Source organism: Acomys russatus, chromosome 32 (genome assembly GCF_903995435.1).
Source record: "Acomys russatus chromosome 32, mAcoRus1.1, whole genome shotgun sequence".
In the NCBI taxonomy this organism is placed as follows: Eukaryota; Metazoa; Chordata; class Mammalia; order Rodentia; family Muridae; genus Acomys; species Acomys russatus.
The window spans coordinates 36,198,846-36,225,000 of NC_067168.1; the positions used below are offsets into that span (position 1 = coordinate 36,198,846).

General features: G+C 49.5%; 1 protein-coding gene across 1 annotated transcript; it reads right to left on the reverse strand.

Annotated features, from left to right (window-relative positions):
- Positions 1–26,155, reverse strand: Ptpn23 (protein tyrosine phosphatase non-receptor type 23). The gene is given in 26 exon segments (XM_051140147.1): positions 1–658; positions 733–846; positions 934–1,072; positions 1,152–1,256; positions 1,361–1,545; positions 1,640–2,548; positions 2,550–3,408; positions 3,498–3,677; positions 3,770–3,921; positions 3,997–4,151; positions 4,228–4,545; positions 4,811–4,956; positions 5,247–5,312; positions 5,406–5,520; positions 5,636–5,715; positions 5,887–5,945; positions 6,065–6,121; positions 6,522–6,569; positions 6,655–6,786; positions 6,860–6,940; positions 7,375–7,506; positions 7,629–7,678; positions 8,264–8,340; positions 8,543–8,670; positions 12,856–12,930; positions 25,979–26,155. Coding segments are annotated over 26 exon segments (4,926 nt in total). The 5' UTR covers positions 26,063–26,155; the 3' UTR covers positions 1–178.

Sequence of the window (26,155 nt, forward strand, 5' to 3'; positions counted from 1 at the left end):
CTCAGACATTGGCCACAGAATACGTTTATTATTTCAGTAGCCCAGAGCCGAGACGTGTCAGGTTTCACAAAGGAACAGAACCTGACCTGAGTGAGGCCTGCAGTGCATCTCCATCTGGCAGAGCTGAAGGCAGCAGGGATGGGAGATGTAGTGTAAGGACCAGATAGACAAAGCCTGCTCAGGTCTTGTTAAGTGTCCAGAGTGGATCCAGGAGGCTGAGGGGGTCATCCGTAGGCTGGGCAGCCCTCAGACCCTGCCCATTGTGGGCCTGCAGAAAGTTCTGCTTGCTCATCCGCTGCTTTCCCCGTAAAGAGCTGTCCAGTGAAAAGGCCTCTGGAGTCAGAGAGGCCAACAGCTCCAGAGATGAGGAGGGGGGCCCTAGGCTGGGGGCTTCAGGCACTGGTGGCTCCTCCTCTGGCTGGGGGGCTTCAGGCAGAGGTGAAGAGGGTGGGGGAGGAGAGGAGGATGGGACAGGAGTAGGCTCTGGAAGGCTGGCTGGTGGAAGACCTGGGGGTTCTACAAAGCCTGGAAGGCTGGCAGCTGGGGAATCCAAGCCCCCTAGAGGACGGATGCTGAGCTTGGCAATGGTAGCCTGAATGGAACTGATGGATACGTCTCCACCAAGGACCAGATCCTGTGAGTCCTGAGGAGGGTGGTTCTGAGAAGGTAGAGCTAGTTAAGGGTTTCACCGGGTTGTGACCGTCCCAACAACCCTCAAGGAACTGCCCTCACCTTCTGGCTGATGCTCGCACTGGCCACAGGCTTGCCTGGAGGGGGCACGCCATGGCGCTGTAGGACCTGCTCCACATGCCTCACCAATGCCTCATGGCAGAACCTGAGGTGGAGCTGGAGAGAGACATTTGGTCTAGTAAGCTGGGCAGAGGCCAACCTCACCAAGGGCAAGACCCAGCTCAACCCAATCTACCCACTCACTTTTTCCTGCAGCATGTGTTTTCTCTGCTGCCGCATCCGCCTCACCAGCTGAGGTAACTCAGGAATCCCATTCCCAGCCTCGACCTCCTGCACTGCTGCATACAGCAATGCAAAGGCTCCTGTGCGGCCCACCCCGGAACTGTGGCAAGAAGGAAGTGTAAGGCCAGGCTAAGAACCCAAGGGTAGAAAGGCTCACTCAGGTGGCTGCCGCTCCATACCTGCAGTGTACAACAACAGGTGTGTGCAGGGGTCGCTGGTGCAAGTAATGTGCATGCACCTCCTGGATGAAGCGCAGCAGGTTGCCGGGACTATCTGGCAGGCCTCTGTAGGGAAAGGGCACGTATGAACCAGGCCTGAGGTGAGGCCTTCACCCCTAAGCACCCAAGGAGTTTGCCCTCGACCCCACCATCCAGAACAGTGAACGCACAGCTCAGGCCAAGTAGGAAAGTGGAGATGCACAAGAGAGCGCTTGAGGCTCTGATCGCGGAACTGCAGACTCATCACCCGCTCCACATGGGTTTCAGTAGTGCGAACACTGCTCAGTGCCACACTCAGGGCTCCGTGCACCATAGGCTGGCCCCTCTCAGTGGGGAAATAGCGTGCCACCTTTTGCTGAAGGGTAGACAAAATAGTCAAGGGTAGCTTTCTTGGACTCCCTGCCTCCCGACTCCACAATTCTCCCCCGAGGGCCTGTCTGGGCGCTTACCTTTTCCATCTCGGCCTCAGACACCAGCATGACAATGACTGACACTTTCTGTTCATGCACCATGAGCCAGAAATCAGCAGCTGTGCCAGGCAGTGGGGCTTGGGTGGCCACTAAGGGTGGACAGTATGGCGAGAGCCCCTCCACACAGCTAGCATTAATGTAGTCATCTTTGCCTGAGCGCAACACCACACGGTTACTGTCATAGGGCATGACATCCTGGTGCCGGTTCTTCAGGGAGTAGCAGCGGGCAATGGCAATGGATCGGCCTCGGGCATCGTGTTCCTGTGCCTCTTGCAACTCTCTCCACACAGCATCCAGTACTCCTGTGTCCCCGAGCTGGCCCCGAAAGGTCTCCAGCTCCTGCTGCAACTGCTGCAGCCTCTCTGGATGCTCATAGGGGTCCTGCTCAATTAGCCGCAGGGCCTGTGGCCGACGGCCCTCAGCTGCATCCACTTTGGTAGGCTGCAGCAAGGGCTGCCCACCCCCAGGAGGCTGAGTACCTCCATGCTGGCTCTCAGGGCTAGAAGACAGCAGGTCTGCAGCTGCAGCGCCTCGGCGCAAACATGGTGGTGGCTCTGCTGTTGGGGGCCTTGAAGGTACTGGGCCAGGCCCTGGCGATGGGGCAGGTGAAGGCACCAAGTGGGGACTAGGGGTGGACTGACTGGTTGGTGGGGGGCCTCGAATGGAGACAGGGGTTGCCTGAGGACCCAGGGGCCTCGGGGAAGGGGCAGGACCAAATGCCAGGGGAGGATGAGGATGAGGAGGTCCAGGGCTGGGGAAAGGCAGAGGCCCTGAGTGTGGGGGAAGAAGGTCTTGAGATGGGCCAGGATAGAGCTGGGTGTGCAGGGTGGGTGGTGGCTGTCCCAAGACACCAGGCTGAGGGGTAAAAGGGTAGGGGGGTGGAGGGGGGGGGGGGTGGCGGTGGAAGAATTCCTGGGGCCTGAGATGGGAAGAGATGTGGATGCTGGAATGGAAGGGGCTGCTGTGTGGGTTGTGTCCCAAATGCTGGTCGCTGGGGCTGGGGCTGGGACCCAATCCTGGGGGCTGGAAAGCTTGTGGGGATCCCAGGAGGAAAGTGGTGCTGTGGTGGAGGGCCTGTGAGGTGTTGCTTGGTCCCTATAGAGTAAGTATAGGGTGTGGGCAAAGGCTGTGGTTGGGGAACAGGTTGGGGCACTGGAAAGCAGGGCTGGGGAAGAGCTGGGGTAGGGTTTGACCGTGGTGCTGTGTGGCTAGAGATAGGGGCTTGGACACTATCTACTGTGGTGGTAGCTGGCCGAACTGCCATGGCTAACTCAGGCCCTGAGAACTGGGGAGGCGGAGCAGAGGGAAGACCTACAACTGGTGGGGGTGGCCCTACCCCTGCATAAGGACTGCTTACAACTCCATGCTGGGGAGAGGATCTGGGTACAAGGCCCAACTCTGATGTGTAGGCAGAGGCTGGGTAGAGGACCGTCCCAGGTGTCATGGGCACTGTAGCCCTAGGCTGCATCAGTTGAGCAGGGCCTGAATAGGTTCCAGGGGGTAAGGGTCCTGAGAGATAGTGGGTTGCTGGGCCTGTGGAGGTGGGGAAGGGGCCAGGAGAAAAGTGGAGCGGGGCAGTAGTTCCTAGGAATGGGTCAGGCAGTCGTGCGCCAACCACCATGTCAGGGGGCAAGCTACGCAGCTCCTCAGGTGGGTCCCCAACCTCTACTGCCTCACCCTCCTCACGGCGGGACAGCAATGGCTTTGGGGCTGTGGGTCGAGGTGGCGGTGCCTTCTTCTTCAGCTCCCTATGGGACAGGCAGGGAAGTAAGGCCAGCCTCCATAAGCCAGGCTGGCTTGGGCTGGATCCACTATGAAGCCTAAAGCCTACACCCACCTGTCCAGGAGCTGCTGGCGGGCAGCCTCTTGGGCACGGCAGATGGACTGCGCCCTTTCCAGTAGGCTGGCTACCTTGCTTTCCAGGTCTGCATAAAAGTCCTTGCCTTCCTGGGACTTCTTCATCAGGTCCTCATAGGCTTCATAAGAAGCTACCAGGGTCTGCAGCGTGGAGTTCCACCTTGGTGGGCAAAAGAAAAAGCCAGGTTGAGGCAAGCTATGGGGACAGAGCTCCTAATGGAGCCTGGGGTAAGAACAAAGGCAGGTACTGACTTTTGGTCCAGTTCACTAAGCACCCGCCGCACGGCTGCATACTGCACATTGGCCTCAGTCAGTGCGCGGAGGACGTTGTCCTGGGCAGCCAGGTTCTGCTCCAGGTACACCTTCAGCTGGTCATACTTCTTCAGCTGCTCCTCAAACAGTTTCTGAGGGAAGATGGGATCACAATGCCTGAGGGAAAGCCCAGAGACAGAGCCCTTCTCGCTGCTCATCCAACTCACCTTTATCTCTGAGTGGTCAGTGGTGACCAGGGAAGCAGTGATGTCATCCTTCTGGATCAGCTCTCGGAGCTGCTGTTCCAGGGACACACGCTGGTCCCGCATCTCCTGCACCTTGGCTAGGATGCGCTTCAGGTTTTGCAGCACAGCCTTGTCCTCTGGGGGCAGCAGCAGTGAGTGAGTTCAAAGAACTCCCAGCTCAAGCCTTTCCCCAAAGCCAAGGGCGGGACTCACCTGGGGTGAGGGCTGGCGTGGGTAGGGCAGCCCGCACCTGGTCCAGCGGTCCACTAAGCAGGCGCAAGTTACCAACATGCAGATTCATAGCACGATGCAGCTCACTGTTGGTGAAGGAAGCCTTTTCATGCACTTCCATGTACTTGGCCCACTCTCGCCTCACCTCTGCGAGCTCAGCCTTGGCAACAGAGGGGCCAGGGGCAGCCCCAGTCTGGCCCAGGCTCTCCTGCAATTTCTGCTCTTGTAGCTCATCTTCCTCAAGTAGATCCCTGATGTCTTTCAGGGAGGCCTCCACATCCGTGAACACGCCTGACAGCACTGAGGGGTAGTGAGGGTAACCACTGAGGTAGGCAGACCAAGCACCACTCTGCCCTCTGTCCCCAAGATACAGAAATGTCCACTTGGATCAGAGCTTGATTCCCAGCACTTGCTAAACTCTACAAATACAGGAAGTCCATGGTTCAGTGATCCATAGAAGCATTTGGGTGGTACATGCCTGGGTCAAGGCTTCACCAGCATCCTCAGTGGAGGAGGCCATGACAGGTAGCTTGCCCTGCATCTGTCTGCTCTGTGCTTTGCTCACCCTGCATAGACTGGACAAGGTTCTTGACGGTGTCAGGCCGGACACTGAGCGCCGCGCACTTCTCCATGAGCTGGGGTGGGATATGGTTGTAAGCATCTAGGTTGTCTACCGTCTCAGGGTCAAGCTGCATTGAGTCCATGAACTGACTAGGGAAGGGAGAGGGATGATGACAGGATCAGATGGATGCTGGGCTGACCAATTCCTTCCACATAAAGAGTCTGCTAAGTTGATTCCCTCCACTGAGACTATATGAAGATTTAGCAGAAAGAAAATTATGACCTCTATCTCATCTGCTACCACATGCCCAGGCACTGACAGATCGGTGGGCTGGACCGATCCACAGCACCCTGACATTCACCATTCAGATCTAGACTCTGGGCAGGGGAGGCAGGAAACCTGGTGTGTGGCCACCTCCCACTGCTTATTCCACACTTACTCTAGGACCTCATTCTTGTCTTCAATCTTGGCCAACATTTCCCGAAGTAGCTTGGCCTTCTCCTCGCTAAGGAATAAACAGAGCAGTTGCTGCAGACCTGTATTCTTGAAAGACCCCAAGGCTCTCTGACCAAAGAAAGGGCCAGTCCCTCCTACACACCTGTACAGTGATGAGGCCTCATGGGCAGCCATGGGTACCAATTTGGCGAAGATATCAGGACCCGTAACAGCTGGGTCTGTGGGATTTACTGGCAAGGGTTTCACCAAGGGGGCTCCTAACAGCAGGGAGCATCACAGAGATTAGGCCCATATGAAAATGAAAGGCAGCCTCCTCCCTATTCCATCTTCCTCTGCCAACCCCACTCCTCAGCTTCCCCTTGGCTGTCAGACCTTTCACAGGCTGAAGGGTGTCCAGTGCTGGCACAGCCTCATGGTAGATAAAGTCATTATCCTTCTTGGCAGAATTATATCTGGGAGTCAGGAATGCGGAGGGGACAAGGAATCACAAATTACCAAGGCTCCACAAACTAGAGTCCGTGTAAGCCATTGCTCTCTGGCACTGTTAGCTTCCCCACAACAATGCAGGCAGAGGAACAAGATATTTAATAAGGAGCCTGACCACCCTAGCCCCACTCACTCACTTTCCCCCAATGACATCCATAGCAAAGCGAAGTGCATCTTGTACAGTGTCGGGCTGGCCCTGTGGAGTAGAGATAAGAAGAGATAAATAACCAAGGCCAATGTCGAGATCTTTCAGGTCAGCTAGCTTTGCCATCTACCTTCACGGCTCCAAATGCAGCCACACTCACTCAGCTTTACCTTGGCCAACTTGATGGCTTCATTAAGCTTGTCCAGGGCACTCTGGAAGTAGGCCACCTGTGGAGGGCAAAGCCTGGTCTGTCCTAGCCTGCTTGAACCCTAGTGTTCCATCTCCCAACTTTGTCCTACCGGATGACCGGATCATTGAACATAAGGCCAGCAGCTGAGTTAGCAGATGTCAGCCAAGACTATAGCCCCAAAGCAGCTCCACTGTAGCTTACACCTCCAAAGAGCCATCCTCCCTATGGGGAGCCCACCACGCCTCCTGAGACCCCTAAGAATGAGGCTGCAGGGTGGGGAGATGAAAAGCCTGCAGCAAGGCAATGATGACCTGGCACATGGTGTGGGGAGGAAGATGAGGGGACAGGTGTGGGCAGAGAGGATGTAAAGACAGATTCTTAAAAGCACGAAACATGTACTGAGTGCCCCCCCCCCCCCCCGCCTACAGCCCACTCACCCGTTCCCCAAATTTCTGTTGCTCCTCAGCCTGCTTCCCCATGTGCAGCTGGGAAAAAAGAAGAGACATCATGACTTGTCTTCTAAGCTTACAGCCACCTGGCCCAGGCCACACCCACAACCCCTCGGCTTACATGAGCCACAGCCGCAAAGTAGTAGATCTTCATTTGGACCAGCTTCTTCCAGTCCTTTTGGATACGGCCCAGCAGGGAAGCGGTGTCAGGGTTTTCCAAGGCTCGGCACGCCTCCTTATAGTAATCTACTACCTAGGAATTAGCATGAGTCCAGTCATCGAGGGTCAGGGGCAAAGTCCACGCTCGCCCTCAGCCCTGTTCCTACCTGTGCACTGATGCGGGCCACTAGAAAGCTCTTCCGGTTGTCCAGCATGGACTTCTCCAACAGGCACTCCTGAGCCTGGCCCTGGGGCAACAAGTGCAGGTCAATACCCTGCTCACTTGAAGGTCTTTCCCTTCCTGGGAGTCAAGAGAAAGACCAAAATATCCCTTCCTCTAGTCTCCCTACCTCCTACAATTACCACCTGGTGGATCTAGAGCGCAAAAGAACCAGTGCTGAGGCGGCCTCCTTCCTGCCTCTTTACTACCTGCACATGGCTGGCCCAGGATCGAGATGTAACTGCCTGCATGCGCCCCCAGTCATTGCTTCTCCAATACAACCTAAAGTCAGGGGTGATTCATGATTTACCCCAAAAACACTGAGGCAGGAGGACTGCCCTTGATGCTGAAGCAAGCCTGGGCTACACAGCAAGTTCCAGAGCAGCCTGAGCTATGGAATGTGACCCCATCTCAGAACAGAAACAGAAACAGTTCATCTCCACTAGGGCAGCTCCTGCTCACCAGCATGAGGTTGACATTGAGAGTGAGGACCTGGCGACTCATGTCCACACTGAAGGCCTGTGGGAAGTGCTCGCGCAAGTAGGCAAAGGCACCTGCTGCACACTGGAAGTGGGTGCAGGAGACTTTCATGCCCTGGGAGGGAAGAGGGGGAAGAAGGTCACTTCCATAAGGCAGGAACCATTCAAACTCTGGTGGATGAGGGCACTCAGTGCCCTCCATAGCACATCCACATGTCTACACTGCCCTGTGCTCACCTCCTCAGACACCCGTTTGTCCATAGCCCCCAGCATGGAATGCAGTGCACCTAGAGAGGCAGGAGACTTTCTGTTAGGAGAGCCTGGCCGCCTAAAGATGCTTCCCAGGCCGCCTTGTTGGGGCTGAAGCAGAGGCGCACTGTGGTCATCCAGTCAGACAAAGGCTGGGAACTGGGCAGTCAGTGCAAGGATACTCAAGGAAGAACAACCACAAACCCAGCCACATCCTTTCTCCTGTTAGGCACCTGGCTGGGGGGTAGAGGAGGGAGGAACCCCATGCTTTCCCCTCAACCAACAGTAAGATTGACTTGAAGGGCAATCTAAGACCAACCTCGTCCTCCCTTCCTGAAGCCATCTGAAGCCATTAACTGGGGAGTGAGGGCGATACTATCGAAGCAAAGGCATGGCACCCTACTGGAGTGCAGAGCGTCAGCCCAGCAGAGTGAAGCCCTGACTTCCCAAGCCCCCAGAAAACAGCAGAAGCCTGGGTAACTGTGGTAGGCGCAGGGAGGGGTCAGAACCCAGGCATCTCCCTGTCATTCAACCATAGCCTTTTTGGCCATCTGACCTAAGGAACTGAGGCCCTGAGCTGGTAGGGCTTGGAGGAGGGCCCAAGGAGAGCTCAAGCAGCTTACCAAGGTTGTAGAGAATACAGGCCTGCTCATACTTGATGTCCTCATGTGCCACAGACTTGCCGGAGAAGATCTCAGTCCTGCAGGCATGCCATCTCAGTCATCTAGAGGGTAGGAGCTGGCCTGGGCCCAAAGGGTTTATGGGAGCTCACACTAACCCACTCCCTATCCTGTCAGCAAGGAGGGAGGAGAGGGAAAAGGATCACGCCTACCGCCCAAGCCTCCCAGCTGTCCAAGTACCTTCCAAGTTCTCAACTTCCCGCCCTGCCTACCAGCTCTCACCAGGTGACAGATACAGCAGCCTCCTGGCCTGAGCCCATGGGCACCCGACTCTGCAGGTAGTGTAGCTGGCCAAGGTACTTTCGAAGGACACTGCAGCCCTCAAAGTCCCGTGCAACACGAATAGCATTCTGGGAAGCAGATGGAAGAAGCAGGCTCACCATCAGAAAGCCCTGTCTCCACCTACAGCTGTTGGGTATACCACTCACAGCCAAGACTGAGTCAGTCCCACATTTCTAGAAGATACGCTACAAGATGCTTTAAATCTCTTTAAAAATATTATCTTATGTGTACCGGTATTCTGCCTGCATGTATGTGCACCTCATGTATGCCTGGTGTTTGTGGGGACCAGAAGAGGAAAATGCTTCCCTGGAACCGGAGTTATATATGGGTGCTGGGAATTCAGCCTAAGTCCTCTAGAAAGGCAGCCTGTCCTCTTCAGTGCTGATCCATCTCTCCAGCTTCTGTGTTTAACTTTTGACCCATGGTTCTACATCTAAAACTGTACCGTTAGAGACACGCAGGATAGCTAGGCAGGATAACACACAGTTGTAATCATAGAACCCAGGAGGCAGAGGCGGGAAGATCAATCATTTAAGGCCATTCTTGGCTACAAAGCAAGTTTGAAGTCAGCCTGAGTTACATGAGACCCTGCCTCAAAAAATGATGTGTGGGAGGGCAGATATCCAGGAGGATTAGAAAATATATACCCTTGAATGTACATACAAGGACATTTCTCATACCATTATCAGATTAAAACACTGGATGCCAGACTTTCCATTGTAGACTATTTACATAAAGTATGTCAAAGCTACTTACATAAGAAACTGTTCTCAGCTAAACTAAAAACAAAGGTTGCTATGGATATACTAAGATTTCCATGACTACTAGGCAAAAAAAAAAAAAAAGTAATAGATGAATATAGTATGATCTCACTTCTGTAAAAGCTTAGGATCTGCAAATAAACATACAGACCAAAAAGGGGGAAGAGTCAGATGACTGTATCGCACAAAGCTGACACTGATTACTGAAGTGACTTCTGTGTGCATGTACCGTGTACACGCGTGCACATCTGTACAGGTGCGCATACCAGAGGTTGACATCAGGTATCTTCCACCAGCACTCACCACCTTATGTTCTGAAACAGGGTCTCTTAGGAAACCCAGACTCTCCAACTGATTAAACTGGCGACCTATCTCCACTCTCCCAACTGTTTACACACACCACCACCACCACCACCAACTAGGGCTGCAAATGTGCATGACCACGTCTGGTATTTTATATGGATGTTGGGGATCCAAAGCCAAGTTCCTATGCTTGCATGCCTGGCACTTTACCAAATGAGTCCCAGTTTCTTTTAAGTATCTGTCTCTGATATCGTTCTCATCTCCCCCACCCTCCCCCCCTCGCAGCAGGTGCCCAGTTAGGAACTCTCTCTTGTCCCATTCAGCAGAAAAGACCAGAGGCCTCCCTAGGATGGTAATAGACCAGAGGCCTCCCTAGGATGGTAACAGACCAGAGGCCTCCCTAGGATGGTAATAGACCAGAGCCTCCCTAGGATGGTAATAGACCAGAGGCCTCCCTAGGATGGTAATAGACCAGAGGCCTCCCTAGCATGGTAATAGACCAGAGCCTCCCTAGGATGGTAATAGACCAGGGCCTCCCTAGGATGGTAATAGACCAGAGGCCTCCCTAGGATGGTAATAGACCAGAGCCTCCCTAGGATGGTAATAGACCAGAGGCCTCCCTAGGATGGTAATAGACCAGAGGCCTCCCTAGGATGGTAATAGACCAGAGGCCTCCCTAGCATGGTAATAGACCAGAGGCCTCCCTAGGATGCTAATAGCTACAGGGCCCAGAATCAAGGCCAGGCATCCCCAGCTAAAAGAGTACTACCAGTGTGACTGGGATACCTTAGTAAAGATGCTCTCAGCAAGCACACACTCACCCTGTGCCTGGCACAGGCCTCATCCTTTACCTAATACTGACTGGAATGACTATTAGTAATTAAAAAAATAAGATAAGCCAGGCATGGTAGTACATGACTGTAGTCCTAACACTTGACAGGCAGAGGCAAGAAGATCAGGATCAAGTCACATTTCACTACAGAATAAGCTGAAGGTCTGCCTGGACTAATGAAACCCTGTTGTGGGGGAACCCTTCCCCAGATAACAATCAGCAAGGCCTTGGGCTGCATCCTTGTAATTCCAGCACTCAGGAGGATGGAGGATCACAAGTTCCAGGCCAGCCCCAGGCCACACAGTGAGACTCTCAAAAAACAAAAAAGAACATTGGAAGAATAGAAAAATGAGGACTCTTGTGTACTGCTAGTGAAGATGTAAAATGGTTAGCCACTGTGCAAAATTACACAGTGGTGATTCTTCAAAAATCTAATCTCTTAATTAATTCAGTAACTCCATCTCTGAGTATATACCAAAAAAACCCAAAAGCAGGCTGTTGTAATTAATTCCTACCCCTGTTCACACCAGTTTTGCTTTAGCTTTTTTATTTTTATGTTCGTTATTTGTTTTTAGTTTTTCTTTTCTTTCTTTTTTGGTTTTTCAAGACAGAGTTTCTCTGTGTAGCCCTGGCTGTCCTGGACTCGAGGCTAGCCTTGAACTCAGATATCCTCCTGCCTCTGCCTCCACAAGTGCTGGGGTTACAGGTGTGCACCACTGTGATCAGCTTGGTTTTGGTTTTTCAAGACAGGGTTTCTCTGTGTAGCCTTGACTGTCCTGGAACTCACTTTGTAGACCAGGCTGGCCTTGAATTCAGAGATCTGCCTGCTCTGCTTCCAGAGCACTGGGATAAAAGGTGTGAGCTACCACTGCCAGCAAATAGTAACTTTTGGCATGAGGGATGGGGGGTGGGGTGTTTCGAGACAGGGTTTCTCTGTGTAATGGCTCTGGCTGCCCTGGAACTTGCTCTGTAGTCCAGGCTGGCCTCGAACTCACGGAGTTCCCCCTGCTTCTGCCTCCTGAGTGCTAGGATTAAAGGCATGCGCCGCCACAAGTAACTTTTAAAGGCAAAAAATTAGTAATAGAAGAATTAAAAAACAAAAACCAAATAATATATAGAAAACAAACAATGCAATGTTTACTAAAATGAAAGCTGTATCTTTTATGAGTAATCTCATTTAATGAAACCAAGTAAGCGCTCCTATTAAAAGGAGAGACTAACAGATGAAACACGGAGAGCAGCTGGGGTCACAGAACACTGCACCATCAACTCCCAGCACAGCAGCCTCCACTTGTAGAGTTGGCTCTGGACACAGAACCATGGCCTTTCTGCACCCCTTCATTAGGTCATAGCTGTCAGCGGCCATATGTAGCCAAAGCACTTCATTCCAAGCAACAGACACCAATACTGGCTGATTTGAAATGAAAACCAAATGTTATGTATATTTGTTTAAAAATCTATTTTTTACTGGCTGTGGTGGCATTTGTCTTTAACCCAGCACTAGGGAGACAGATGCAGTCAGAGCTCTCTGAGTTCAATACTAGCTTGGTCTACAGAATGAATTCCAGGCTAACTAGGGCTACAAAGTGAGACCTTATCTTAAAAGGGGGGGGGGGTCACTACATGCTCTTAGCTAGTTTGGAACTCACTAGAAGACCAGGCTGGCCTTAAACTTGAAGTCACAGTGACCTGTCTGCCTCTGCTTCGGTTTTTATTTTTTAGTTATGTGCTTTCCCCGCAGAGCGGTTACTATAGGCTGATATGGTGCTGAGAACCAGATTCAGGTCCTTGGAAGCAGTGTGTACTCTAACCGCCGAGCCATCTTTCCAGCTCCAGCAAGTGTTTAAAAAAGAAAACTGCCGTGCATGTCTGAAATCCCAGTGCCTTTGATAGCCCAGGTTAGCCTCCACGTCATTCCACTGAAAATGATCTTGACCTCCCCCTGCCTCCCAAGACAGTTTCTTTATAGCCTGGCTGTCCTGGAACTTAGTCTGTAGACCAGGCTGGCCTAGAACTCATAGACCCACCTGCCTCTGCCTCCTCAAGCACTAAGATTAAAGGTGTGTGCCACCTTTGGTGTGGCTTCATCCTGCTTTAGTTAAGGTAGTTTAGCAGGTAAAAACACTTGCCGCCAAGCCTTCAGACATGTGTTCAATCCCCAGTACAGCAAAATAATTAAGATTTAAACATAAAGGAATAATGCCTATAGTCCCAAAACTTTTGGGACTGAAGCAAGGCCAGCCTGAGCTACTTTGAGACCCTATGTAAAAATTAAAAGAAAAAAAATTAAATTCAAATACGACCACTGTAGACGGTAGACTGCTAAACAGTGACTACATAAAAGTCCTGTCTCCTACCTGCCTGAGTAAGTCCAGCTTCTTCAGCTCCTCGCGGTAAGCTTCCGGGTCCTCTCCGTAGTTCTTCAGGACAAACTGGAGGGGAACAGACGTAAGCAGGATGAGCCGCAGACCTGCCCTGAGGCCGAGGTAGTCACTGGGGAGCACAGCCCCAGCTACAAGCAGACACAGATGCTAATTATGGCGGCCTTCTCTTCCTCTGTTGAAAATTAAGACTGAAGCTGGGGGTGGTGGCACATGCTTTTAATCCCAGCACTTGAGAGGCAGAGGCAGGAGGATCGTTGTGAATTAGAGTTCCACAAAGCTAGTCCAGGACAGCCAGGGCTACACAGAGAAATTCCGTCTTGAAAAACTTAAAAAAGAAAGAAAGAAAGAAAAAGAAAATGAAGGCTGAAAACCCTGTGCAAATACCTCAGCAGGCCCCTCTGTGCTACAGCCTTCTCAACAGACAACAGGATTCTACCAGTTTAGGAAGCAAGCTGAAAATTCTTAAAGGGTCACTAGTGGAAACCTCCTTCAAGGATCCTGTGTGTTCTAGAGTCACAACTCTAACCCTGAACTCAGAGGCACAAACTCAGGAGGCAAGAGGCACAAAACAGGAGAAAGAGAACAACCGTTGCCTACCAGCCCTCCTAGCAGGGAAGGCACTGATGGAAACGGTGCTCCACACTTCCCTCCTCAAGAAAGGCCAGAGGGAGTGCACAGAGAAACAAGCCAGCAAGGAGTGAGTGGCTGTCCAAATCAAACAACAGGGTGAGAGAGATGGTTTGGCAGTTCAGAGAATAGGCCCCTCTTCTAGAGGAACATGGGTTCAACTCCAGTACCCACAGGACAGCTCACAACCATTTGACTTTAGTTCCAGGGGATCCAGTGCCCTCTGCAGGCCTCCATTCACAATGTGGTGCACAGACACACATGCAGGCAAAATACTCACACACATAAATATAAAATTAATAAAAAGAGTAAGCCGGGCGTGGGGGTGCACACTTTTAATCCCTGCACGGGGGGGGGGGGGGGGGGTGGAGGCAGAGGCAGGCAGGTCACTGTGAGTTCAAGGCCAGCCTGGTCTACAAAGCGAGTCCAGGATAGCCAGGACTATGCAGAGAAACCCTGTCTTGAAAAATCAAAAAAAGAAAAAACAGCAACAACAACAAAATAATAATTAGCTGGGCTGTGGTGGCGCACGCCTTTTAATCCCAGCACTTGAGAGGCAGAGGCAGGTGGATCACTGTGAGTTCGAGGCCAGCCCGGTCTACAGAGTGAGTCTAGGACAGCCAAGGCTACACAAAGAAACCATGGGTCAGAAAACCAAAATAAATAAATAATAAACAGTAGGGCTGGGGAGGTAGCTCAGCAGGTAAAGGGCTTCCCTGTCTCCCATGAAGGCCTGCATTTGATCCCAAGTACCTCAAAAAGCAGTTATGGAGGCTCACACTTATGACTCCAGAACCCAGGATGGAGAGAGATCTGTCTCTCATCATAGAGCACTGGTGGGAATACAAATTAGTGCAGCCACTACAGGAATCAGTATAACCTCCCCACCCACCAGAAAATGCCTCAGAACTTGCTGCTCTTCCTGAGGACATCGGCTTAGCCTCCAGCAACTACATGGTGGGCCACAAATGTCTCTTACTCCAATCTCAGGGAGCCGCTGTCTTCTCATCTCCACAGGCAGCAGACACACACTGTGGTACACATAAATGTATCCAGACAAACATTCATAACCATGATATAAAAAATAAAACAACTGCTGGGTGTGGTGGCGCACGCCTTTAATCCCAGCACTCGGGAGGCAGAGGCAGGTGGATCACTGTGATTTCGAGGCCAGCCTGGTCTACAAATCGAGCCTAGGACAGCCAAGACTACACAGAGAAACCCTGTCTCAAAAAACCTAAAAAACAAACAAACAAACACCACTACCAACAACAACAACAAAAAAAACCAAAATAGCTGGGCGTAGTGGCGCACGCCTTTAATCCCAGCACTCAGGAGGCAGAGGCAGGCGGATCGCTGTGAGTCTGAGGCCAGCCTGGTCTACAAAGTGAGTCCAGGATGGCCAAGGCTACACAGAGAAACCCTGTCTCGAAAAACCAAAAAAAAAACAAAAACAAAAACAAAAACAAAATAAAATAAAATAAAAACAACTAAAAACAGGCACAGCAAGTTGGTTTAGTGGGTGGTATCAGGTCCTTGCCATGAAAGCCTAGTGATCCAAGTTCGATCCCCAGAACACAAAAGAAGGTGGCAGGAGAGAATGGACACTACAAGTCGCTGTCTGACCTTACCCTCACAGCCCACATACCTAATTAAAAATAAATAAATAAGCCAGCGCCAAGGCACACACCTTTAATCTCAGCACTCATAAGGCAGAGGCAGGCAGATTACTATGAGTTCGAGGCCAGCCTCGTCTACAAAGTGAGTTCAGGATAGCCAAGGCTACACAGAGAAACCCTGTCTCAAAAAAAAAAAAAAAAAACCCAACTAAATAAATAAATAAATAAATGTGGGTAATAAGAACTTCAGTGAACATTCATTAATCTTTCAATTCTTTTTCAGTATTTCAAATGTGGAAAACAAATGATTTAAGAACTGCTGAAGAACTATGCTATCTGAAAAGATCTCTGTTAGTGGTCTTTTGTTTTGTTTTTTCTTTTTTTGGTGTCTAGAGTTATAGACAGTTGTGAGCTGCCATGTGGGTGCTAGGAATTGAACCCGGGTCTTCTGTAAGAACAGCCAGTGTTCTTAACCGCTGAGCCATCTTTCCAACTGAGAATGTGGGTTTTACTCCCAACATCCACATATTCTAATGGATCCAAAGTCCTCTTCTAGCCTTCGAAGGGCAGGTATGCACATGGTGCACCTATATGGTAAATATAGGTAAGTAATAAGTAAATAAGTAAATAAAATTAAAAAAGAAACAGCTCTCAAGTGAAAATAAATTGAGAGATCAGAGCTACTGAGGGAGAAAAAGAAAAGGAATTGTAGGTGACAAATTCTTCTTCATTTATTTATTTATTTATTTATTTATTTCCCTAGACGGGGTTTCTCTATGTAGCCTTGGCTGTCCTGGACTCTGTAGACCAGGCTGACCTCTGCCTCTGCCTCCTTTCCCAAGTGCTGGGATTAATGGCACCACCGCCCAGTTTTTCTTCTTTTTTTCAAATAATAAAAGCGTCTAGGGCCGGGCGTGGTGGCGCACGCCTTTAATCCCAGCACTCGGGAGGCAGAGGCAGGCGGATCGCTGTGAGTTCGAGGCCAGCCTGGTCTACAAAGTGAGTCCAGGATGGCCAAGGCTACACAGAGAAACCCTGTCTCGAAAAACCAAAAAAAAAAAAAAAAAAAAAGCGTCTATTTCCAGTCTGGTATGGAGGACATACCTATAGTCTCAGCACTTGGGAGGCAAAGCAGGAGGATCATCCTCTGAAGCCACCAGCTACATGAGACCCTGACTCAAGCACACACACAGGGGGTGGGGGGGGGGGAAGGAAGAGAAAAAGAGAAATAAAAAAGAGTGAGAGAGAAATGTTTCATTTCAAGAACCAAAAGGAAAGCCACTTCACTTCTAGTAAGTCCTAGGAGAGCCTCTGAGTCACTTCAGATTTAACGAAACTGGACTTAAAAACTGGGTTGTATCCAGGATGGTATGTCACATAGACCTGTTCTGAATCTAGGCTTGATTTTTCATTGCTTTTACATGTAAAAGTGGTCAATATTACCTGCTACAGGCCAGGTGTGGTGGCGCACGCCTTTAATCCCAGCACTCAGGAAGGCAGTGGCAGGCGGATCCTGTGAGTTCGAGGCCAGCCTGGTCTACAAAGTCCAGGATAGTCAAGGCTACACAGAGAACCCCTGTGTCAAAAAAAGGGGGGAAATTACCTGTTAGGCCTATCTCACAGAGCTGTCATAAAGACTTGAGCTAGCTGCTAAACAAAGACACAGCAGAAGAGGGTGCTCTGCTGAAAACACCCTTATGGTGTGGCCAGACGCACACCAAGACTCAGAGTTAGGAATGCTTCTCAGTGCTAATGTGTTAATCTTTTCAAAATTATAAGATTCCATATTAGAGCCAGGCATGGTGGCGCACACCTTTAATCCCAGCACTTGGGAGGCAAAGACTGGAGGGTGGCTGTGAGTTCGAGGACAGCCTGGTCTACAAAGCAAGTCCAGGACAGCTAAGGCTACAGAGAGGCCCTGTCTCCAGGGGCAGCAGGTGGGGGGCGGGGCGGAGAATGATTCCATATTAGAGCTGGCCATGGTAGTACAAGTCTTTAGTCTAAGCACTAGTGAGACAGACGTGTGATTAGTGCATGATCATTTGCACTGCCGAAGGTCACTCAGCACCGAGGGGACAGGTCACACTTGTTTTGTGCTGTCACTCTCTTATAATAACAAACAACACAATACTGTGCAACTAATGACTCCTGGAAAGAAGAATTCTGAATCATGCTATTGTTTGCGGACTAGAGAAATGGAAAATCGGCGACTAACAATGGGGCCAGTGGGACCCCAAGCTAGACTCCCTGACCCCTGACCTCAGAAACAGTCCCTCTACCTCAGTCTCTTCTAGCCTGTTCTCACCCTGCATTACTCTTAATCTGACATAATGACTTCAAGTTTCACCATGGTAATTACAGCAATAAGCAAAGAAGGCATTAGGAGGTGTCACATGGAACTTTTTAGAAGACTGCCTCACTGTTGTCTAGGCTGGGCTTTGAGTCCTAGGCCCATGTGATCCTCCCACCCCAGCCTCCCACATGGCTGGACTGCAGGCATGCACCCAAACTGCATCAAATATACCTGGATCATCACAAACAATGTTTCTTCCTTTTTCTTTTCTTTCTTTCTTTTTTTTTTTTAACTTCCCTTTCATTTCCAGAGTTGAATCAAATCTAGGTCATTCAGTGGGTTGTACTACAAAAATGCATGTAAAATTGAGTCCTACATATAATGTTGTTATTTTATACAATATATATTCAGTTGCTGAATTTCAAATGAAACAAAACTTTCTTTGTTGCTTAGTCCATACTGGCAAGCCTGAGAATTACAGGTTACTGGTGCAGGGCACTAGCACAGCCTTCTTAATCTCCTAGTCTGACCACACAAAACCCTTTTGTTGTTGTTTTGTTTTTCCGAGGCAAGGTTTCTCTGAGTTAGCCTTGGCTGTCCTTGGCTTTATAGACTGGGCTGGCCTCCAACTTTCAGAGTGACCCGCCTGCCTCTGCCTCTGCTGGGATTAAAGATGTGCACAACCACGCCCGGCCAACACAAAACTTTTAAAGCCTCCCTCACATCCTTCTGACTGGCTCCTTGGTCTGTCTGAACAGCATGAGGAAGATGTAAGTTACAACTCCCAGGGGATGCTAGAAGTAAACTGCTTACTTATTCAACCAACTTCAGGCCCTCTTTGCACACAATAATCACTACTCTGTAAGCTGAGGGTGCTTGCTTACTCCTATAGAATCCTAGCATGAGGGAGGTGGTGACTATATTGAATATATTGAAATTTTGAGTTCTACCTGTATTTCAAGACCCTGTTTCAAAAAGCAGGGTGGGGGGGGGGGAGCTAGGTAGAGACACTTCAGTTGGTAAAGTGTTTGTCTCACAAGAAAGCATGAGGGCGTGAGTTCAATTCTCAGCACCCACATGAACAAAGTACCACAAGTCTGCAATCCCAGCGCTAGAGAGGATATAGATCCTTGGGGTTTGCTGGTCAGCCAACCTAATCAACAAGCCCCAGGTACCAGTGAAAGACCCTTTCTCAAAAGCTAAGGTAGACAGCTCCTTAGGAATGATACCTGAGGTCTGCCTCTGGCTATCACATGCACACATGTGCACCTGCAGACACAATAACATGTACACATGCACACACCAAATCATTTATTACTTTCTTATTTAATTAATTTATTCAGATTACATCTCAATTGTTATCCCATCCCTGGTATCCTACCGTTCCTCCCTCCCCCCACTTTCAGTCTATTCCCCTCTCCCCCATTTATGACTCTGTAAGAAAAGAATCTGGTTTAAAGCTGGACCTGGTGGTGCACACCTGTCATCTCAGCACTCAGGAGGCGCACACCTGTCATCTCAGCACTCAGGAGGCGCACACCTATCATCTCAGCACTCAGGAGGCGCACACCTGTCATCTCAGCACTCAGGAGGCGCACACCTGTCATCTCAGCACTCAGGAGGCGCACACCTGTCATCTCAGCACTCAGGAGGTGCACACCTGTCATCTCAGCACTCAGGAGGCACACACCTGTCATCTCAGCACTCAGGAGGCAGAGGCAGGTGGATCACTGTGAGTTTGAGGTCAGCCTGGTCTATGGAGCAAGTCCAGGACAGCTAAGACTACACAGAGAAACCCTGTCTCAAAAAACAATAAATAAATAAATAAATGAAATGAAAATAAGAAAGAATCTGGTCTAAACCCTGCGTGAAATGCATCCAGGTTTCTGGTGTTTGAAATTAGGTCAGGAAAGACCACGCCCATCCAAGTCATCTGTAACGGGGCCATTCTGCATTGTACACAAGTAGAGAGACAAGTTCAGGCATATCAACCGAGTCCTTCCATCTGTGACAAAAGATAAAACAGATCAACACTGCTGATAACAGACACTATTGTATGTCCTCCACTGGTGAGCATCTAGGGAGAGGTTTTTTTTTGGGGGGTGGCTTCTGTTCTTCTCATTTACCTGTCCTGTGGGAATTCAGGAAGAAAGAAAAACTCCACAAAGCTGAAAAACCAGATGTGAACAAGATGAGGAGGAGGCAGAAGCAATGAGCATGTGCTTTCTTCAGTCAAGTCACCGGACAACACAAAGGACAGGCCTCAACACCAGGCAGTTTTCCAGAGGACAGTGATAGGAAAATGAGCATTTAGAGATCAACTCAGCCAGTGTGAGAGGAGAAAACAAATGAGAAGCATACTGGTACCCAGAAGGCACACCTGCAGTGGATGGGTCACTCTGTCAATCATGAGAAGGTAAGTTCCACAAAGGCTGGACTTTTCAAAACCGTTGTACTCCTAGCTCTTGTTTATACACCAGGCACTCAGGGAAAGAATGAGGATGGATGCACCATATCAGTCTAAGCCAACTTCTTCTCAGTGTAGCTGGTCATGAGTAAGTGTGTGGGTAAGAAATGACTCTCAGTATTAACACATATGGCCAAACTGGTAAAGAGCACAAGAATCTTCCACTCTGAGTGAGTCAGCCCTCTAGGCCTCCAAAGGGTAATACAGAACACAGGGATTGATGATGTAACTCACTGATAAAGTGGTTGCCTTGTTTGAACCCCTGGGTTCAATCTCTAGTGCTGAAAGGGGGAGATGAGGGAGTAACAGCTCAAGGCCAGAGCTTGTCCACTAAAGGCCAACCTAGTGTGGGACTGCAGTTCAAAACCAGCTATTGGGGATGGAGAGATGGCTCAGTAGTTAAGAGCACTGGCTGCTCTTCCAAAGTCCTGAGGTCAATTCCCAGCAACCACATGGTGGGCCCTAACCATCTATAATGAGATCTGGTGCCCTCTGCTGGTGTGAGGGCACACATGCAGGCAGAACTCTGTATATATAATAAATAAATCTTGTCTTTTTTCTTTCTTTTTTCTTTTTTCTTTTTCTTTTTCTTCCAGAGCTGAGGACCAAACTCAGGGCCGGAGCTTAATCCCTAATCCCATAATAAATAAATCCTTTTTTAATTTTTATTTTATTAATTTATTCTTATTACATCTCAATGGTTATCCCATCCCTTGTATCCTCCCATTCCTCCCTCCCTCCCATTTTCCCCTTACTCCCCTATGACTGTGACTGAGGGGGACCTCCTCCCCCTTTATATGCTCATAGGGTATCAAGTCTCTTCTTGATAAATAAATCTTAAAACAACAACAAAAAGAAAACAGCTACTCTTCTCCTGGCTCCTATTTCACGTCCATTAGGAGTGATAGTCAATACTGTTAAAAGAGAAACTAACCTTAAATTTAATGGAGTTTATCTGAGCAAAAGCAAAGACAATGGTTTGTGAGCAGGGCATTCCTCTAAAGAGCTGCTCCAGAGAACTACAACCTACACTGAAGCACAGAAAACCACTCAGTTACAGCATAACCAACCAGCTAACAGTTACTCCTTAACTAGTTGAATGTTTACTGCTTAGGTAATTAGCCACAGGCTTCCTACCAACAACCAAAGCTAATGTCACTGTGATTACCTGACACTGTAGCTGGGGGTGGCTGAGTACACAAGGCCCAGAGTGCGCTCTCCAGCACACCCACCAACCCTAACCCTGACTGTTGGAGTCCTTTGGGTGCAATGCCAGTGCCCACACAATCCTCTTCAGGTGGTGCTTCCTACTCTTACATTAAACAGCTCAAAAGTCCACATCCCCACCAGACTATGGGCTCCTTGTGTCAGTGGTGAGGGCTGTCCTACAGGCATATAGCTCAGTGACAAAGCATGCCTAGCATGCCTAGAAGGCCCTGGGATCAAACCCCAGCTCCATCCCCACCTCAGGACTGTGGAAGACTGTCTGCATTGCCAGGGTTCGGCATAGTTTCACAGGCTGATGTACAGATCCAATCTCCTGCCTGAGATTGAATACAACCATCACCATCAAGTCAGCAATAGAGCTTTGCAATTTAGAGCACAGACAGAGAACAATCAGACCAGAGGCAAAAAGGAGGGCGAGGGCTCTACAGTTCAGGAAGAGTTCCGAGGCTCTCGAGTGGTTTATGCAGCATCCCGTCTAATGTTCAGGGAGGTGCGTGTGTGTGTTTTCTTTTGAGGCAGGGTCTTACTATATAGTTCTGGCTGCCCTGGAACTCACTATATAAACTAGGCTGCTCCTGAACCCACAGAGGTCCCCCTGCCTCTACTTCCCACATGCTGGGATTGAAGATATGTGTGGCCATGCCCAGTAGAAATCATGTTTCTGGAGCAGTACCTCTCACTGCAAGCATATGCTCTGAGGGTCATTCCTAAATACCTTTTTTGGAGTACACGTGAGTGACCAGAAGAAGAAAGTCGCCGGGCGTGGTGGCACACGCCTTTAATCCCAACACTTGGGAGGCAGAGGCAGAGGCAGAGGCAGGCAGATCGCTGTGAGTTTGAGCCCAGCCTGGTCTACAAAGCAAGTCCAGGACAGCCAAGGCTAACAAGGAGAAAGCCTGTCTCGAAAAACCAAAAGAAAACCAAAAAGAAAGTCTACATTCAAACAAAAGTCTCCCGGGCCTGAGTGTGGAGGCACTTGACTGTATTTGGAGAGGTTGTGGCAAGAGAATCAGGAATTCAGGCTTAGCCTCTGCTATATAGCAAGTCTTAGGCCACAACTGTCAAGGTCCTGTCCCTTTTTTTTTTTTTTTTAATATGCAATCACCATATCTAACTAGGCTATCTTTTATCTTCATCTTCATCCTCTTCATCATCATCATCATCATAGTGAATGTGGGTATTACACGCACTACATCATCATCATCATCATCATCATCATCATCATAGTGAATGTGGGTATTACACGCACTACATCATCATCATCATCATCTTCATCCTCTTCATCATCATCATCATCATAGTGAATGTGGGTATTACACGCACTACATCATCATCATCATCATCATCATCCTCTTCATCATCATAGTGAATGTGGGTATTACATGTACTACATCATCATCATCATCATCATCCTCTTCATCATCATCATCATCATCATCATGTAGGTGGGTACTGCATGTGCATGCAGGTGTCCTCAGAGGCCAGAAGAGGGAGTGTGATCTCCTGGAGCTGGAGTTACAAGCAGTTTTGAGCTGGCCACCTATGAGGGTTGTGGGAATCAAACACCAGACTTCTACAAGAGCAGATTTTCTGGGTTTTGGTTTTTTTTTTTTAACTGGCCATCTGTCCAGCCCCTGGGTCAAAATTTTCCCATGTATGTAGGGTCAACATGATCTAAATCTAATTGAAATTCCCTCTAGACCAGCAGTTCTCAACCTGTGGGTCACAACCCTTCGGGGACTGTTCACAGGGTTGCCTAAGACCATCTGCATATCAGATGCATTTATGATTCATAACAACTTTACATTATGATTCATAACAGCAGCAAAATTATAGTTACGAAGTAGCAACAAAAATAATTTTATAGTTGGGGCCACTACACCATGAAGAGCTGTAGGAAAGGTTGCAGCATTAGGAAGGTTGTGAACCACTGCTGTAGACTGTCAGGTATTTGAGAAACATTTTCCTGCCATAAATATTAGATTAAAGGAACATGGAGATGGCCCTCCGGTATCCCAACTGCATATGGGTTAAAATACGGCACATATAGGAGCAGGATGGAGTGGAGCACACCTTCAACACAACCACCTACGATGCTAAAACAGGCCTGTGAGTTTGAGGCCAGCTGGTCTACACAGTAAGTCCCAGGACAGCCAAAGCTACACAGTGAGACCCTGTCTAGAAACAAACAAACGAACAAAACCCAACACATACTGGCCAGAGCAGCAGGGTGGGAGAGGAAGACACTCGCTGGCAAGCCTGACCACCTGAGTTTGGTTCCCTGAACCTCCCTAGTGGAAGGAGAGCACTAATTCCCGCAAGTAGCCCTCTGACCTCCACACAAATGCAGTGCCACACCCAAACGCACACATCCAAATACACATAAATATTACAAATACACATACAGCTATTGTCAAAGGGTGAAGGGAAGGAGATTCAGAAAAGGGAAAAAACTAACTCAGATAAAAAGATTAAGGGAGGGCTGGAGAGATGGCTCAGTGGTTAAGAGCAATGACTGCAAAAAAAAAAAAAAAAGAAAAAGAAAGAAAGAAAGAAAAAGAGCCCTGACTGCTCTTCCAGAGGACCCAGGTTCAATTCCCAGCTACCACATGGTAGCTCACAACTGTCTGTAACTCCAAATCTGACATCCTTACTGAGACATATATGCAATGCAGGCAAAACACCAATGCAGATAAAATTTAAAAATTAAAAAAAAAAAAAAAAAAGATTAAAGGAGGCTTTGTGGAAGTCAGAGCCTCAACTGGACCTCGAAAGCTGGATAGAACCAATTCACAGAGATTTAAAGAATGTCCCTGTCACCACTCTATGGGATGGAAATGAGAACTGTTTTAGGTGGAATAGAGGTCTCAACTTGTAGGCCGCAACTCCTTTTGTGTCAGATATATCAGATGGCCTGTATCTTTATCTATTACCAGATATTTACAATTGATTACAGTAGCAAAATTAACAGTTATGAAGTAGCAACAAAATTATTTTATGGTTGGGGTCACCACAACATGAGGAGCTGTATTAAAGGGTTGCAGCATTAGGAGGGTTGGGAACCGCTGAGGTAGAAGCATTTCCACAAGCAACGGCACATTAAGGAGAAAAGGCCTGTTAAGCCTGTTAAGGAACGGAGAAGCAGTAATTATCAACAGATGTGGAATACCCACATTAGAAACACAGATCCAACATAAAATACAACAGGACTGTGACAAATGCTCAAAGAATGAGGTTCTGTGAGAGACAGTTCCAGAATGAGAAACTAAAGACACTAGCTTTACTCTGCCAGGCCTCAGCATACTGAGTCTATTGTTCTCCGTTTTAATATGTTCAGTAAAATTCACCTTTTTAATGTATTTGCATTAAAAAGAAGATGGGGGGAGAAGATGGGTAAGAATTAGTAAAATTCTGTAAATTTAAACCAACTGGCTTAATGTGCTGGCCTTACAGATGAGGAAGCAGCCTGGGCTGAGGAGCGTAGCACTTGCCTAGCTTCCTGTGCCAGGCTCTGAGCCTGATACCCACCACTTGGATAACACCACACATGCACACCCAGAGCCGGGCGTGGTGGCGCACGCCTTTAATCCCAGCACCTGGGAGGCAGAGGCAGGTGGATCGCTGTGAGTTCGAGGCCAGCCTGGTCTACAAAGTGAGTCCAGGACAGCCAAGGCTACACAGAGAAACCCTGTCTCGAGAAAACAACAACACCACATACACACCCAGCACCTGAACCCATCCAACCCCACCCACATGCATACAACCAATTAGGCCCTGAACTGATGGCGTGGCGCTTAGGAGAATATGAGAGGCAAGTCCATTGGAAACTACTCCCAAACCCACTCACTTTCTCCTACTTCAGAGTGCTAAAGATTCTAGACTGAGCCAGCACTGGTGGCACATGCCTGTAATCCCAGTACTTGGGGAGGAAGAAGGCGGATTTGTGAGTTCGAGGCCAGCCTGATCTACAGAGCAAGTCCAGAACAGCCAAGGTTACAAAGAAAAACCCTGTCTCCAAAACTAAAAACCCAAACAACAAAAAGAAAAACCTAAATAAGAGTGTCTACCCTAACAGCTGCTGTGCTAAAACCCCAAGATTCCTTAGCTATAACTTCCCACTTGTCCATTTCTGCTATAGCCCCCAATGCTATTTAGGGGCCTTTTCTAATGCAGGTACCCAATTCCCCATCGCCACAAAAACCCCTTTCTACAGTGAACACCAAACGATTAGTCTACCCAGCACAATGGCTAGCAGGATGCCTTCAAAAGCTCTAGCGTGACTCAAGCCCTCTTTCCAACGACAAGAAACCGTGTCTTCTGGTCCACAGGAACTTTGGAACAGAAATTTTTTTAAGGAGGCCACTCGAATTGAAGGGTCAGGCAGACCGACTGGACACAGACACACAATCACTCACACATTTCAACTCTCTAGGAGGCCGGCATTCCCGTGAGCCACAGGGGTTCCGGTCTTAAACACACATCCTTTGCTAGTCCGGTCGTGAACTGGGGAGCCCACCAGAGCTCGGCCCTAATGTGGACTCTGCACAACCTGCACCGCCATCGCTCCCCGCGGGAGCTCCCTGGCCGTGGAGGAACAGGGCAGAGCTGGTCCCCTACAGCGTCATACCAAGGAAGCGCTGAACCTCAGTAGGAATGCAGGTGGTCCAGGACAGAAGTCGGAAAGAAGGTTCCCACAGGGATGCAGTCCCAGTCGGAGATAAGGATGATGTGCCGGCAGGGGAGGGGAGAGCAGCCTAAGGAAAAACGCCTGGCCCGACCTGCGACGGAACCCGGGGAGGGACAGGCGCGAGGGGGCGTCACGCGAGGGCAGACGACAGAGATACGCGGCGAAGGTGTGCTCACCTTCTTCACCGCTGACTGGAAGTGAAAGTCGCCGGCCTCCTTCAGGTCCAGCCAGATCATGGGCATCCGGGGCACGGCCTCCATGGCGGACAGCGACTAGCGGCCCCTGGGCCGCTCCCCTCCCAGCTCCAGCAGCAGCCTCTACCGCGCGCGCAACCCCGCCCCTCCACGCCGGAT